Source organism: Colossoma macropomum, unplaced genomic scaffold (genome assembly GCF_904425465.1).
Source record: "Colossoma macropomum unplaced genomic scaffold, Colossoma_macropomum, whole genome shotgun sequence".
Taxonomy (NCBI): Eukaryota; Metazoa; Chordata; class Actinopteri; order Characiformes; family Serrasalmidae; genus Colossoma; species Colossoma macropomum.
In genome coordinates, this window is record NW_023494803.1 from 36,474,371 (window position 1) to 36,489,603 (window position 15,233).

General features: G+C 39.4%; 1 protein-coding gene across 2 annotated transcripts in view; it reads left to right on the plus strand.

Annotated features, from left to right (window-relative positions):
• The window catches only part of foxn3 (forkhead box N3), a 144,942-nt gene that overhangs the window by 37,962 nt on the left and 91,747 nt on the right, over positions 1–15,233 (plus strand). For both annotated transcript variants that reach the window (XM_036593765.1, XM_036593766.1), the window contains exon 2: positions 10,604–11,166. In XM_036593765.1, the coding sequence (XP_036449658.1) occupies positions 10,618–11,166 (549 nt within the window). In that variant the 5' untranslated portion in view covers positions 10,604–10,617. The remainder of the gene's footprint in view (positions 1–10,603; positions 11,167–15,233) is intronic.

A 15,233-nucleotide genomic window follows, 5' to 3' on the forward strand; every position in this document is an offset into this window, starting at 1 on the left:
GATGGATGCTCTATAGAGCACGGTGTTATTTACAGACAACTCGGAACAGTTTCGGGCAGAAAGAGGGCAAATCGATGGATTCTGTAAATGCCACAGCAACAGAGAGTTCAGCCGGCGAAGAGCATGTACTTCCATCTTGTTTAACACGCGCGTCTTTCTCTAAATATCTTGCATGTCAAAGAGCTCTCTGGCTTTGTTTCTGTAAACATGGACTTTTCTTGGTTACTTACTTTACTCGCTGGGCGTTTGCTTCCCTCTGGAAGCTCTAATTACTACAATAACCTTTAATTACAAAATAAAAATCCAGAGTAGTCCTCACGTCCACGTGATTCATTGTATGTAAATGTGCTCGGATTTAGAGTCCAATTATTAGGCCGCTGTTTAGTGGTGCCGCTCCACTAATTTATCACAAATATGCTTCAGACTGTTAACAATAATGCACCATCAGCTCTCTGAAACGTAATGGATTTACTCCACAATACTCCAAAAGTGTGCTAATTAATATCTTGATAATCAGCCCCCTGACACAGCCCTCAGACTTCATCACAAACAAATGTTTTAGTGAGGCAGATGGTGTTTGGGCTACAGAACAGAATGGCACGCTTAATTATCCACTCTCAAACGCACTGCGCTCCTGCGTGCTGGCCAGCCCAGGGCTTTTTCATGGCCATGTACAGTCTACTGGTGAGCACTCTTCTTCCTTTTTTTGCTGCATTAACCAAGGAAGCACAGGAGCCATAAATAAAGTTTGGTGTCAGTGGTTTATATAAAGGCCCTTTCACAGCAGCCCTATTTGTGCACTGGTGTGTGGATACCTTTCCTTGTTCATCACCCTTTTTTTCTGCAGCATGGCTCATGCTAGACAGCACTGCTCGGTGCTTCTATGCAGGTGAATAGATGTACTAGTTATGGAGTGGAGTACTGTTTATTGTTTACATATTGACAGAAAACACTGAATTTGAATGAAATGCAATAAATTTACTTGACTCAAATGTGCACATTATTTCCACATAGATAAAATATATTCAGCTAGGGGAGCGAAATGAATTGTGTCTGAAATTTAGGACACACTTGGCCAAAAAAGCACAATAAATAAAACACAGTTCAAATAATATAGGTTTACTACAGTTCTTAAAGCATGTTAGGATAGAGTATGTGCCATAAAATATGCCAACAGAGAATGGCTGGTCATTTAACGCAATGAATTCTACTGTTTTTTAGTCATACTCTTCGTTGTACAGAAGCCATCAAAAGCCACAGTTTACATGCAGCCTGATAATCCGTTAATAATCTGACTGATAGCTCAATCGGAATAGAACACTTCCATGTAAACACCTCAATCAGAATGGACTAGTCCGATTGAGGCCATTCGGAATACAGTTTCTGTCCGATTGAACGAGGAGGGTAATCCTGTAAATAATCTGTTAAAGAGAAGAATAATAGCCATGTAAACACCTGTATCTGATTACATTCCCAATCGGAAAGTGAAAGTCCGTCACGTCATAGCGCAAGTTTATAACATTCAACATGACAGGAGCAGAAACTGGTCTGCAGAGGGGACGAAGTTTATGCTTTGAACTTTAAAAGGCGGCGGGCGTCCAGCTTATGTGTCTCAGAACATGTGGACTCACATGATGCTCATTGTCATGGTAGCGTCTACACTAAGTGATATTCTACAGATGTGCGTAATTTTGGATTGCATTACTTGTAGTGTGCTTTAAGAGATTTCCCATCAGATTGTTGAGTAGAGTGAGCATAAACACCTCAGTCTTAATCTATAATCAGAATGTATTCAATCAGATTGGCCAAATCTGTGCATATAAACTCAGCCGTTGTGCTGCTTCTGTTGTTTTGCTGTATTCCGCATAGCTGTTTTCAAGTCTTATCAAACCTCTCGTAGAGGACAGTCTTAGGTGTTCTACCCCCTCTTGTCATTTCTGATTACAAATCGCTTGTCTGATGTTCCTCATAGAAACTGTGAAATAGTTTCACGTGGCTGATATTTTCATTGTTTATCTGCTGCTTGAACTGTTTGAATGTGTCTGCTCTGACCGAGACAAGAGAGTATCGGCACAAGAGAGTGTCGTTGCTGTTAAAATGAATTGTAAAGTCTTAGATTTTGATACTTTGTTGTAGGTTTGTTGAATATTTTATTTTCTGCTAGTTTTCTGAAAACTGAAAATGTGCATCCCTAGTTCTGTTTAACTGGATGGCAGCACAGTATTTGAAGGGTTTAGTAATTTCTACTGCAGTTTTTTAACTATGGCATGGCATTTGTTAAAATTTGTGAGGCATATTGGGTAACACGATTCTTATTCCAGTAGGCATAATTCGCTATAAAGGTTACAGGTAAAGTAGTCTGGTTAGCTAAAGTAGCCTTTATGAAAGAAAATGTCTTTAGATATCATAGTATTCAATTTTATCTGCATTATCCACCCTTATATTTCATCACGCTTTTGTATATCATAATAGTTTTATTTATATATATTTTATTCATGAGAAAATTATGAATCAAGTAAATTCAATGCTTTTCAGTGTATAGTCAAGGTTAAATCTGGGGTTTATGAGATCTGAACTTTAACCTTGTGTCTTAAAGCCTATCCATTAGCATCTATTAATGCTGCACAGTTAGCCATGCATTAGTCATATATGAAATCAAATTATAATGCATGAAATACTGAGAAGAATCTGATTCTGATAACTGGACAGACACTTAAACATATGCTTGTGTATTTACAGGCTGCAGTCTACCTTTAGCATGCCTTTATGAGAATCTAGAGAATTACTGTTGGCGTTTTTCTTTAAAGTAGGAAATTTGGTCAAGAATGATGATCCAAGTCTCTTGGGATGCAATTGGCAGTTGGCAGCAAATTAGGCCCAAACGGAGCGCTGCGCTGTCATGGCAACAGCGCAATTAAATTACTTTCCTGTCAGTTGTAATATAATGTTCTGTGCAGAGACTCACGAGGCTGCAGCGCCCCACTGGAGGCAGAGCTAGATGAGGCCTCCTCATTGGGAAGATGCAGTGCATTGATTTTTCATGAATGATTCCAGTGTTTGTGTCTCACTTTGGGCTGCTGTAATGGAGTTTGTAGTCTGAATGAATTTTGTTCCTCCTTTGAAATGCTTCTCACCTTGAGTGACGCTGAAGTTCAGTCAAGAACAGAAACTCTCGAGAGCGGCTAGTTTCAGGAAGCCAGTCTTTGAGAAACAAAGTCAGTTTGCTTAAGAGTGCTTGTGTTGATCATTTTCACGACAGCGGAACATCTATTTTTGTGTGCTTTTGTGAAGATGCTCAGAACACTAGGTGAAATTTTAATACTTTGTCAGTCGCTTGGTCCAAAATTGTGCACCACACCCCACACACTTATTTGCCCACACACCAGACGTGCCGCGTAGCATGCTGTGTGCAACATTGCATTGGTAATACAGTACAAAGTGCAGCCATACTACATAAAACATGTTGCAGTGAGAGAGACAATATTCTTGAAATAAAATTAGTGAAATGTGTGGCTGGGGTTTGTTCATGATTATATGATCAAAATTAAAAAGTCCATAAACTTACTGGAATGTCAGCTTCCTATGAATAACATAAAATAATAGTGTGCTTTCTCTTTGAGATGTTCACATACTGTTCATGGTAAGAAGTTGTTGCATGCCCTTGACATCAGCAAACATCAAGTTTGCCATCAACAAAGGATGCAAACTGCATAATACACCATTGGCAGTGATCCCACAGATGTTTCGGGCTTTATCAGATGTGTAAGCATTATGTAGTTTAATCAATCTTCATACTACACTACCAGAGTCATTCTGTGTGCCTAAACAGTGATCGGTACACTATGGCTCTGGTCTTAGGTTGGAGTTAGGCAGGCGGTCTAAATGCATTTTCCCCAAAGCTCAACTGAGGGTGCAAGAATTCGAACTGAATGCTGTAAAATTTGAAAGCTCTCATGAGCTCTTACAATTCAGCTCAGCACAGCAAATATCAGTTTTACAGCACTACATGAGTTGAGGGTTGTGGGATTGAATGGTGCCAAGTGATTGCACATTTCAGATTTTCACCTGACATTGAATATCATCTAGATCAGGAGTTCTCAACCTTTTCCAGAGTGTGCCCACTCCAGTGTTTTGGGAGTTAAAAATGTTTCACAACCCCTTTCCTGCCACCTCTATCCAGCCCTGCGAGCCAGCCCACACATGCCAGTATACACATTACAGAAATTACAGTATTAATAAAATAATGCATGTGCTGACTTAATGGGATGATTGCCGTCTTGCTGTTTTCTTTGTGTTGGTGGAGTAAATTACTCATATGCTTATTACTCATACATATATACACAGATCAGACATAACATTATGACCATTATGACCATGATCCTTGTTTCTACACTCATTTTCTATTTTATCAGCTCCACTTACTACATAGGTGCACTTTGTAGTTCTACAGTTACAGACTGTAGTCCATCTGTTTCCCTGCATACTTTGTTAGCCCCCCTCTTACCCTGTTCTTCAATGGTCATGACCCCCCATGACCCTCACAGAGCAGGTATTATTTGGGTGGTGGGTCATTCTCAGCGCTGCAGTAACACTGGTGTGGTGGTGGTGTGTTAGTGTGTGTTGTGCTGGTACGAGTGGATCAGACACAGCAGTGCTGCTGGAGTTTTTAAACACAAAATACATATATATAAATTTGAATGTTCACCAGACACAAATTATTTTCCTTGTTGCATAAGGTATATATCTTTTATGTAACACCACTCCTGTGAACAACCCCCCCACCCCAGAACCATGTCAGGACCCCGAGGGGATCAAGACCCCAGGTTAAGAACCCTTGATTGAGATCCTATTTACTGTCTTTCAAAGAAGCTGGTTTCACACACACTAATTGTTCCAGAAACACTATTTTTGTCATGTTATTTAGCATAAAAGTGCAATTTTGGACGTCTTGATGTTTCCAGTACAGTCTTTGTTACTTTCTGTAAGCCTGAAGAAAACACATGACTGGAGAAGAGAGAGAGTAAAAGAGAAAAGGACTTAGAAAGAGAGAGCAGAGAGAGAAGGGCATAAGGTCGAGAGGCTGCTCAAACTGATCCCTGTCACTGTCAGAGAGGATTTAAAAGGCTACTGACGGTTTTTCTAGTGTCGTATTCTTACCATCTGAATGTGTATTTGATTGAATTTCCATTACCGTTTGCCGTGCGGAGTTAGCTGCGCTCAGGCAGGGGGCATTACAGGCGAATAGATCTTACTGATGTTATTGATACTAAAGCAGACCCATGGGGCCGGACATGGATTTCTGGACTCCAGTTAAAGGTAGATTATACCTTTAAATATTTTCCTTAGAATATGCAGAGTGCATCACTTCTGTTGATTATAAGTCAATATTTACAGTGTAAATATGTGAGCTGCCTTAATGGTACTGTAATGTAATACAGTACTTACCAGGAGCCAAACAGCTACAACACTTCTCAAAAAATTATACAGAAAATCAACACTGGCTATATTGAAGGATTTGTCAGTTAGTGACTTCAACTTAACCCTTTAAAATCCCAGGTTTATTACATACTAAGGCTTATGATTCAGTAACTACAGTACTAGTTCACTGCAAACTGGTTGAGCTATTCTTAGGTTATAGAAGTGTGTAATAAAATTTTGGGCCCACCGGTGAGCCCTGACCAAATGCACAGAACTGGACAGCAGGTCCAAACTTTTATTACACAATTCTATAACTTAACTCTTTAAGTTAGTTTATTAGTCATGCAATGCAATTTCCACCTGTTTTGGAGGTCAATCTGTTTTTGCACTATGCATTCTTTTTATTTGGTTATGTTGGAGATGTGTATGAATTTAACTCTGAAAGCCAACTGGATTTTCGTCTTCATAAGTGAGCAAGCAAGTCAACAATATTAAAAGTGTTTTTATTGTATTTAAATGCTATTTGTCATTGTGTCACCTGTACACAATTTGGTATGAAGAAAGCTGCAGTTGTACTGTCCATTTTATCTCAGCACGGCTGTCTTTGTGGAGAGATGTGTATCGTTTTGCATAGAAGGGACTTTTCGCTCACGCATTTTCGCTCCTCATTGTTCACTAGCAGCTCAACACAGAGTCATATTTTGTCATTTTATTATATTGATTAAAAAGAGAAGATTTCAATTCCACCAGTGGAAGGGACACTAAGGGGGTCTACAGAGAGAGGCTACAAAAAAAACTCAGTTTGCACTGTTTTCCACGCAGGAACTAAACAATAAGCCATAGCAAGAAATAGGATGAAGTAGAATACCATATAAACGTTAGAATATAAAAATTTAACTAGTTTTCAACTGTGTACTTTATTATAGGTCATTTTTAGTGAGAAACATCCAGTGACTGTATAATTTCGTTGAAAATGAGGGTTAAACAGTGTGTGAAAACTGGCGTGACTGAAAGTACTGGCCATTAAATAATGGATTTGACCTCATTCTTTTGTGTAGAGTGATTGTGCATGTGTGTATGTGGGTGAATGGTACAAGGTTCACAACAGAACAAGCGCTGTTGATGGTGAGTGTTGGGGCAATTACTCACAAAAAGTAATCCATTACAGATTCCTATTTACTTAACCTATAATGAGATTACTGTACTTAATACTTTCTGGGTAAAGTAAGTTAACTACTCATTACTTAACTTCTAAGTTACTTTCTAAGAATAGAGAAGATCCTAAATCTAAGGGAAAACACAAAAGTCTTTTTCAGTACTTTATTTAGAAAGAAATAGCCAATCATTTAAAAGGCCTGCCACAGTTCCTACATTTGAACAAGACACGGCCAGTTATGCTTGATTAAAATGTATAATAAAACGGAGAAACTAACTAGTAGAAGCAGTTCAAAAACAGCTGCCTCGATGTACAATCTTTAAGAATAAAATGTAAAGGTTACAGAGCTGTTTCAGATTCAAGCACTGTTTTCTTCAGTGAAAAACAGTTTTCTCTAGTTTAATTTTATTCATCAGTTTAATGTAAGCATGATTGGATGCTCCAACAGAAATTTTATACTGTTTACCGCACTTGCACTACACTGGTCATATTGACAATTAAAGTCATGCAGTCAGCTGTGACAGGTGCATTGCAAATTATCCACATAGATCTACATAGAGGAAATTTTTGTTTTAAATGCATTTCTTGTAATTAATATTGTCCTCTTAAGCCCTATTCGAGCTGGCTTAGCTTTAGCAGAGGAGGCCTGGTGATGTCATTTGTAACAGATTTCACTGACTGATTCATACAGGATAACATACCTGTGCACTTTCAGTAAATTACTCCTGGTAGCCTGGATCAAAACTTCACGTAAGGGACTCAGGACTAAGATTAGGATGATATAGATACAAACAAACAAACAACAAAAACAACCAGTAAAGCTGACTCTATTACCAGGATTTGTGATTACATTTCCATGAGGTCAGTTTGAATGGGACTGCTATTGCTGAAGGAGCTCTGAGTTGGACGAATTTTAGAAGGTAATTTGCTCTGGAATTATTACTTAGCAGGCTTGTGAAAACTTCGGACATTGCACATTTGTACTAGATTAAACTCACAGATCACTCAAATTACAGCACCTCCCCAGTTAAAACTAATTCAGCTCCAATAGGGCTTTAGAGACACGAGGAACTCACATAATATAATAGTCAGTAACTGTAATGTGATTACAAGAATTTAAACTGTAATGCATTACACTACTTCAATACAGAAAAAGTAATTGCATTACTGTAACACAGTACAACGATATTTTTCTTCCAACACTGTTATACTGAATAAACTGACTGTGTTTTGTTGGAATCGCTTCACGCTTTAGATATGCATCTTCAGACAGTGTGAGCTGTGTTGTGTATCTCCTGGTAGAAATTGCCTCTCGGACATGCTGGCATGTTAGACATTCCTGAGCTAAGAGAATGGAATGGTTGTGCTGGTGTGGCGTGGTGTGGGGTATGTGTTTCTGGGGCTCCGTTCAGTTCCTCTGAAGGAAGTTAGCTCCTATTCATGCAGCCTCAGTGTAATGTGAGTGCAGTGGAATCTCAGTGCTTCTCAATGGCTCCATTATCAATCTATAAACCTTCTCGGCGGGGCTGAATGGGCTGCTTCACATTTCACCTGCACATTGTGTTTGCGTGTGTGTGTGTTAGCTCTATCAGCTCCACTCATAATGACCTGCCTTCAGATTTTGCAGTCATATTAAAGTGCAGAAACATTTTGAGCAGATATTTTATATTCCTGTTAAGAGAAGCTTTTAAATTCGATTTAAAAATGCATGAAGATCTTGTAACAGTGTAGGACTCTGAACATGTTCTCATATTAGCAGAAACTATGCTGTATTGCTTTTAACCCCTTAGGCCTATTATTCGGTTATTAATCTTAAGACATGTTATTCATGTTATTATCCCATTTCTTGTTTTTACCCCTCCCCTTGATTTCAAGTGTAACCTTACCTCTTGGAACTGAGTTACAGGGGGTAGTGGTTGAAATCTCCCCCTATGAAATGGGACCCTCAAATAAAAAAGAGCATTACTTTATTAACAGGCTACTAGCGCTGCTCTGTAGGTGACCCTGCCAGTCTGCAGTGATAGCAGAGGAGGGTATAGTTCAGCATCCTCGCTGCTGGGCTTTAGTTAAGTTTAGGGCATCATATGCCTTTCAAATTATCACCCACCCCTAATTCTTCAGTGATATGAAGCTGAAGTAAGCTATTGGCCAGCTTTTTGTTCAAATTTTTCCGTTCCACCTTAAATGGAGCAGCAGTTACATTCTGGCACTTCAGGTGTCAGCACTGCTGGACTATTTAAGGTAGAACGGGAAACTTAGCTATCTAGCTACTGAGACATCCGCATACTATTAGCATTTTTTAATGCTTGTTATGAAGGAAATGACCATAATATATTGAAACGACATTAAGCTAAGATAATACAATGGTTATTATCATTTTTAACAGAGAATTTCTCACATTTGTGGGTTTCTTTGGTCGCTTGTGCAGCCATCCTGCCAGTTTTTCTTTTTTTCTCATAACACTCACTGTTTAGAGTGAGTCTCTGAAAAACCTCCGTTTGGAGGGCCATGTAGCCTGAACACTTTGCCCTACCCCTCTATCTCAACAAAAATCGGGACACCCTACCTCTAGGCGTGAATACGCAAAACGGAGAGCTAAGGGCTAAGTGATAGGGGCGAGAGGTGAAATGGGATTGGGCCCATCATGGTACACAAAGTAAAAATCCTGTTGTTGAATGAAAGTAAAGATACCCTTGGTAAAATATTGCTGAATCAAAAGTATAAGTGCTCTATTTATGTTTTTACTTTAGGTAAGCTACTTGTACTAAATGCCTGAAACCTAAATGGACCTTGTCCTGTACCTTTTAGTTTATGTCCTTGGTCATATTAAGCACAGTCCACTGCGCCATATCATTCAAAAGACAAAATTCTTGTTTCTCTGTAATCTTTGATCAAAGTGCTTTAAATTAAGCTGTCTAATAATATCTAAGCATGTTTCCCCTCCTTTCCCATCGCCCTGACCAATCATCAGGCGAGAACACCAGTCATCGCCTCTGCTTCCGTCTTCTTCTCCTCACTTTACTCTCTTGCTTTCGGTTTTTGAACTGGTTGGAAAATAATCACTTATGAGTTATTTCAGCTTGTTTATGCTAAAAACCCTGTTCATGGTACCATTAGTGAGAGAGTTCAAATATCTGGCAGTGTTTGCGCTGTTTTCTAAAGTTTTCTGATGTGCTGTGAGGCCATGAGACAGGTCAGCTAATGATGGGGTAGCACACACACACACACACACACACACACACACACACACACACACAGTCTCACACTTTAGGTACTTACACTCATACATGGGTTTATTTTAACAATAACCTGATTTTTTTCTCTCTTACCTGTAAGAAAAGCGAAAGCAACACAGCTGCTAAAAGGCTAGCCTACGCAATCAGCATAAACAGTGTTTCAGAAACTACACAAAATGCACAATCAAGATATTGTAGTACTTAATTTTTTGACTAAATCTGTGTATTTACATACATATATATATTTTTTTCATTTATTTTTTTTTCTTTTCCTATTCTGCTGAGTCTGATTCCATGTTTGTATTGAAAGGCCTGACTTGAGTTGCCCAATTAAATCCTGAGGAGTAAAATTATGTCCCACCTAAGATTATTTCCCACCCGAGGATCCCGTTTCACACAGAAATACATCATGTAAAGGAAAAAATGCACTCTGATTTCCAATTCACAATGGGCCTCATTCACTAATATCTTCCTAAGTGTTCTCTTAAATTTGTTCTTGAGAAAGGTCCTAAGAAAAAGTCTACGTCAGATTCTTAACGTGTTCTTAAACCACAGAACTGTTCAAACCTCTGTGCTCTTGAGTGTGTAGCTTCTGTTCTTACCTTTTTGTTGAATGTCAAAGTTTTCGTAAAAAAACTGCGTAAGTGGGGTTTAAGAAGAAATGTCTTCTTAACAATGGTTGGGGAATGAGGCCCATTATTATTATTATTATTATTATTATTATTATTACAGAGAGAACACTTCTTTCTAAAACAGATCTTGTAACATTTCCTGTCTGTCCTTTTTTCTGCAGGAGCCTTGGTCTAAATGGGTCCGGTCATGCCTCCCAGTAAGAAGCCGGAAGCTTCTGGGGTCAGTGTTACGAGCGGCCTGAGCCAGCTGTACCAGGCAGGTTCCATCACGCGGGTGCTGCGGGAGGTGGAGGAGATGGACCTGGCCCTGCCGCTGCCGGCCATCAAGCTGGAGAAAGCCAGCGTGGAGGACGAAGAGCTGACCAACCTCAATTGGCTCCATGAGAGCAAGAACCTGCTCAACAGCTTTGGCGACCCCGTGCTGCGGAGCGTCAGCCCCGTTCAGGAGCTCTACGACGACACCCCGCCCTCTCCGGCCCCCTCGGACGTCCCGTACGATGCCAAGCAAAACCCCAACTGCAAGCCCCCCTACTCCTTCAGCTGCCTCATCTTCATGGCCATAGAAGACGCGCCCTCCAAGAGGCTGCCCGTTAAGGATATATACAACTGGATCCTGGAACACTTCCCCTATTTCGCCAACGCCCCGACGGGCTGGAAAAACTCAGTCAGGCACAACCTCTCCCTCAATAAGTGTTTTAAGAAAGTGGACAAGGACAGGAGTCAGGTAAGGATGCTTTTTCGGAGCTCAGCCTCAGCCCATAAATCATTTAGGGGCCAGTGTGGGAGGTGCAGAAATAGCACTGCTGCTTTGAACTCCCAGAGCCTCATTCTATCTCTTTATCCACCATTCTTCAACCACATGCAGTGCTTGTAGCAGAATGTCTTTTCTGATACCAGCGACTGAGGCTACGTCAATTGAACACATCAGCTGCCCTTTACATTGTGCGATTTCATGATGAATGGACCAACAGAAATGGTCCAGAATTACCTGGAATAAAATCTCTTTACATTCGCTTACCTTAAAGGTTGAGAGCGTTTTTGCCCTCCCCTGTGCAGTCACATGTTTAGACAGTGATGACATCATCTATAGCAATATTAATATATAGCAAAAACTTAGGTAACTGTGCATTTTGTCGTACTTAAGTCTTGAGACAGCAAATGAAGTCTCGGTCTTCTCTCAGTCCAACTGTAGTTTATAGGGTCATTTATGCTCAAGAGCGCGTCCAAAATAAATGAGTTAAGATGGAGCGTTTGAGCAAAATCATAGTTTATAAATGCTCAGACATTTTTAGCGTAAAAGAATACATTAATTTCCTGAAAACTGAATAGCATAAAACATTTTAACACCATTGTTAGATGTTTAGGAGCTTTTGAACCCGACTTTTAGGAGTTTAAAACGGTGCCTCATGACGTCTATGAGTGCAAACAGCCAATGAGCTGCTCCACTCGCCAACCAGTCAGCAGTTGCAGTAATGTTAGCGCCCTGTTGCCGAAAACCCATTTGCTGTAGAAAAAAAGAAACATACAGGTGAGTTTTGTTTTTTTTTGTGAAATACATCCTTCTACTTTCTAAAATTAAAGGAAAGTTCTGGCCAAGTGACTAGAAACTATTTGAACTTTTCATTTTTAGCCATTCAGCTCCATTTACTCTCATTTATTGAGGACTCGCTTGCAGGCGCCCTCTGGCGTTTTGCAGTCATGTTGTTGATATAACGGGGGAAATAGGAAGTGGCCAGGCTTCTCATAAACCGGCTCTGGTTGGTACATTATTACGACCTCCTCCACCGTCACCATGTTTTGTTATTGTCAGAAACTTTTTACTCTGGACTGCCCTCTAGCGGTTGTCCTACTTAACATCCATGTCAACGTAAAAGAACGCATGGACGTCTGTGGGCAGTGACGGTTACATTGTTTGAAACAGACGTGTTCTTGTTTTCGTATGTAAAGGGAGTATAAATGAGCCTTTACAGTGTCTTGGTTAAATATGAGGGCTAGAAAATATTCTCGAGGTCAGTTCAGTGAAAGGCCTCATTTTTGTTTTCTCCATCAGCAGAGTTGTGTAAAATGTAGCATATTTTAACCCGAAGCAGCTGCTGTGTCTGCGCAGTCTGTGCAATGTTAATGTCTCAAAACTTTAAGATCAAGTAGATCAAGTTGAAGGCCCAGAGAAATTTTTATCTTCCACAGGTCGAATTCAAAGTGGAATTAAGGCAGGTTTAAAAGATTATTTATTTAGGTATCGATCATGTAATAAATGTCAAATTAACTCCAAACTAATTTCAATCTTTTTTAAAAATCTTAATCTGTTCTCATTCTTGACTTTTTTGCATACAACTGTATCTTCTGATACTGTAATACACTGACATACAATGGGGACCAAAAAACTGAGACCACTACTGAAAATGCTTCTGTTTTGCATTCTTTTCTAATTTAATATGTTTAATTACAAATAATATTATCAGCAACAATCTGATTGAAAAGTAGGATCTTTAAATATTTGCATGAATTTCAGAGTATCTTAGTGTTAGTCCCTCTTTTGCTTTAAGGACAGAGTGCACTTGAGCTGACACAGACTCTGGTCACTATCAGTAACAAAAGCCTCTGATAAGTAAATTGAATCCAGCTGTGAGTCATTGGAACATGAGCTACAATAGAAGAAATAAGACTCAGAAAATATGACAAAAAACAAGGTCTGTGCATTTAAAAACAAACAGATTTTAAATACACAGAGATTTTTATTTTAGAAAATAAACAAAGACAAATATTACAAACAACTGAGAGAAAAAAAATGACTAGGCCAAATGTAAAATCATTTTGTAGAAAATGTTGTTTACTAAACTAATTTACAAAGTATAACTAAAGAAAGGAAAGAAGGGAGAATAAGTAAATTGGACTGTGAGTGAAAAGTGAGCAATGATAAGCAGAATTTTGCATATTACTCCGCATAAACACCGGTGGGCCGCCCGGAAAACACTGAGCAAAACGCCGGTGGACCACCAGCTCTGCCATCAGTGGGCCAACAGTGGTCCATTAGGGAAATTGTGAACTGTGAACATTTCTTCTTCATTTAATTTGTCTTTTCTTTGTTTTCATTTTTTTAAAGTTCTAACACATTCTGTTGTTTATTTCCAGGATAAAATGAAATGTTTTAATGTGGTCTCAGATTTTTGGACCCCACTGTTAAAAATATTGTGATACTGAATTTTATCAGCACAACCCAGAACTGATCGGTGATCGGCAGTGAAAAAAAGCACTGATGGGCAGGAGGAACCTGTATAAAAAAGGGTTCTTCAGGGGATCTTTAGTAAATACAGTTGCTATACATGTATGTAACTGTGAGCAGTCAAACAACCTTTTGAATGCATGAACAGTTCTTTGAATGGTTAAATGGTTCATCTCTATGATGGAAAACCTACTGTATGAGATTCTTTACAGAACCTTTCAAAAATGGTTCTTTGTAGCACCAAAAAGGGGTTCCACTGTTCATTACTACTGTTCCCTAACTGTAGTTCTGTCTTTTTCTTCTCTGTTATTATTGTATAATTCTGAGCCCACTGAATGCTGATTGATCAGATTTTTTTATGATGAGGCTCTTAAAGCAGACAAAGCGCATTAATTAGGACTCATTAGATGTTCATTGAGCATTTAGCCGCTATCTTCACAGCCCAGTAAATGTGTGCCTATATGTGTGTGCGTATGAGTATGATGTGTCTGCTCGCCAGTCAGAACAGTAAAGCCGTTCCATGTGACTCTCACAGTTCGCTGCCATCTGGTCTGCGGCTGTGGCGCAAAGAATTTTTTTTTGTGTATGCGTCTCCATAGCAACAGCTTTGCAGTTGACATGGAAAGTAAGCTGTTGCTGTAGCAACAGAGAAACTGCTGTGTGTGTATGTGTGTGTGAGGGAGTCTCTGTGCGTGCAAATGTGTGTGTGTGTATGTGTGTGTGTTGTGGGCTGGGAAGGGCTAATCCAGTGGTGGTGGAGAAGTGGAGTTAAGGCAGCAGCAGCAGGGTGGGCTAGAATCCCCCCTCAGCCATCACGGAGCGTCAGGCTCGTCTGTGTCACCCTGTTAACCCCTTCATACAGCCACGCAGCGCCTTCACTCTCAGCTGAAGCTCATGGCGCACTTTCTCCTTTAGCCCTTCTTTATATGCTCACAGCAGCCATTCAGATATTAAACCAGAATAGCTAATAGTGTTTTTTGTGCTTTTTTAGGTAAACTATTTCACTGGAAACTCCCAAAACATATATAATGTATATAAAGGGAAATTCCACCAATTTTTCAACATTTCTGGAATAATTTAATCACTGAGATGTGAACAGTTGAAGCAGTATAAACAGATACTATCCAGAATGACCTGTGAACCCACGTCTTCTGTAAGGTTGACACTGCTAAAATAGTAAATCTAAAAAAATCTGATTACTTTGAGGACAGTTTTATCTTACAATGCTGTATATGTACCTCTCTGTCCTGGATGTATTTTAAAAATACATTTTAGATCAGTAGCTTTTTTAAAAACCATCATAAACAATGTCTCAGGTGTATTTGCAACCATATTATGACCATTTCAACCTTTTAGAGACATTAAACTCTTCAGACGTCTGGTTCCTATTACCACCATTGTGATCAATTGTGACCCAGTACGTTTGGAGCATTTCACACCAAACCACTCTAACTTTGTTTGCATCTAAACCATTTAATCATACAGATTTTAAAAAATGGTAAAATTGCCCTTCAACACATCTGTGTGTAAATTTAAGGACAACAGTTTTGTGTTACTTTTAACCAGTA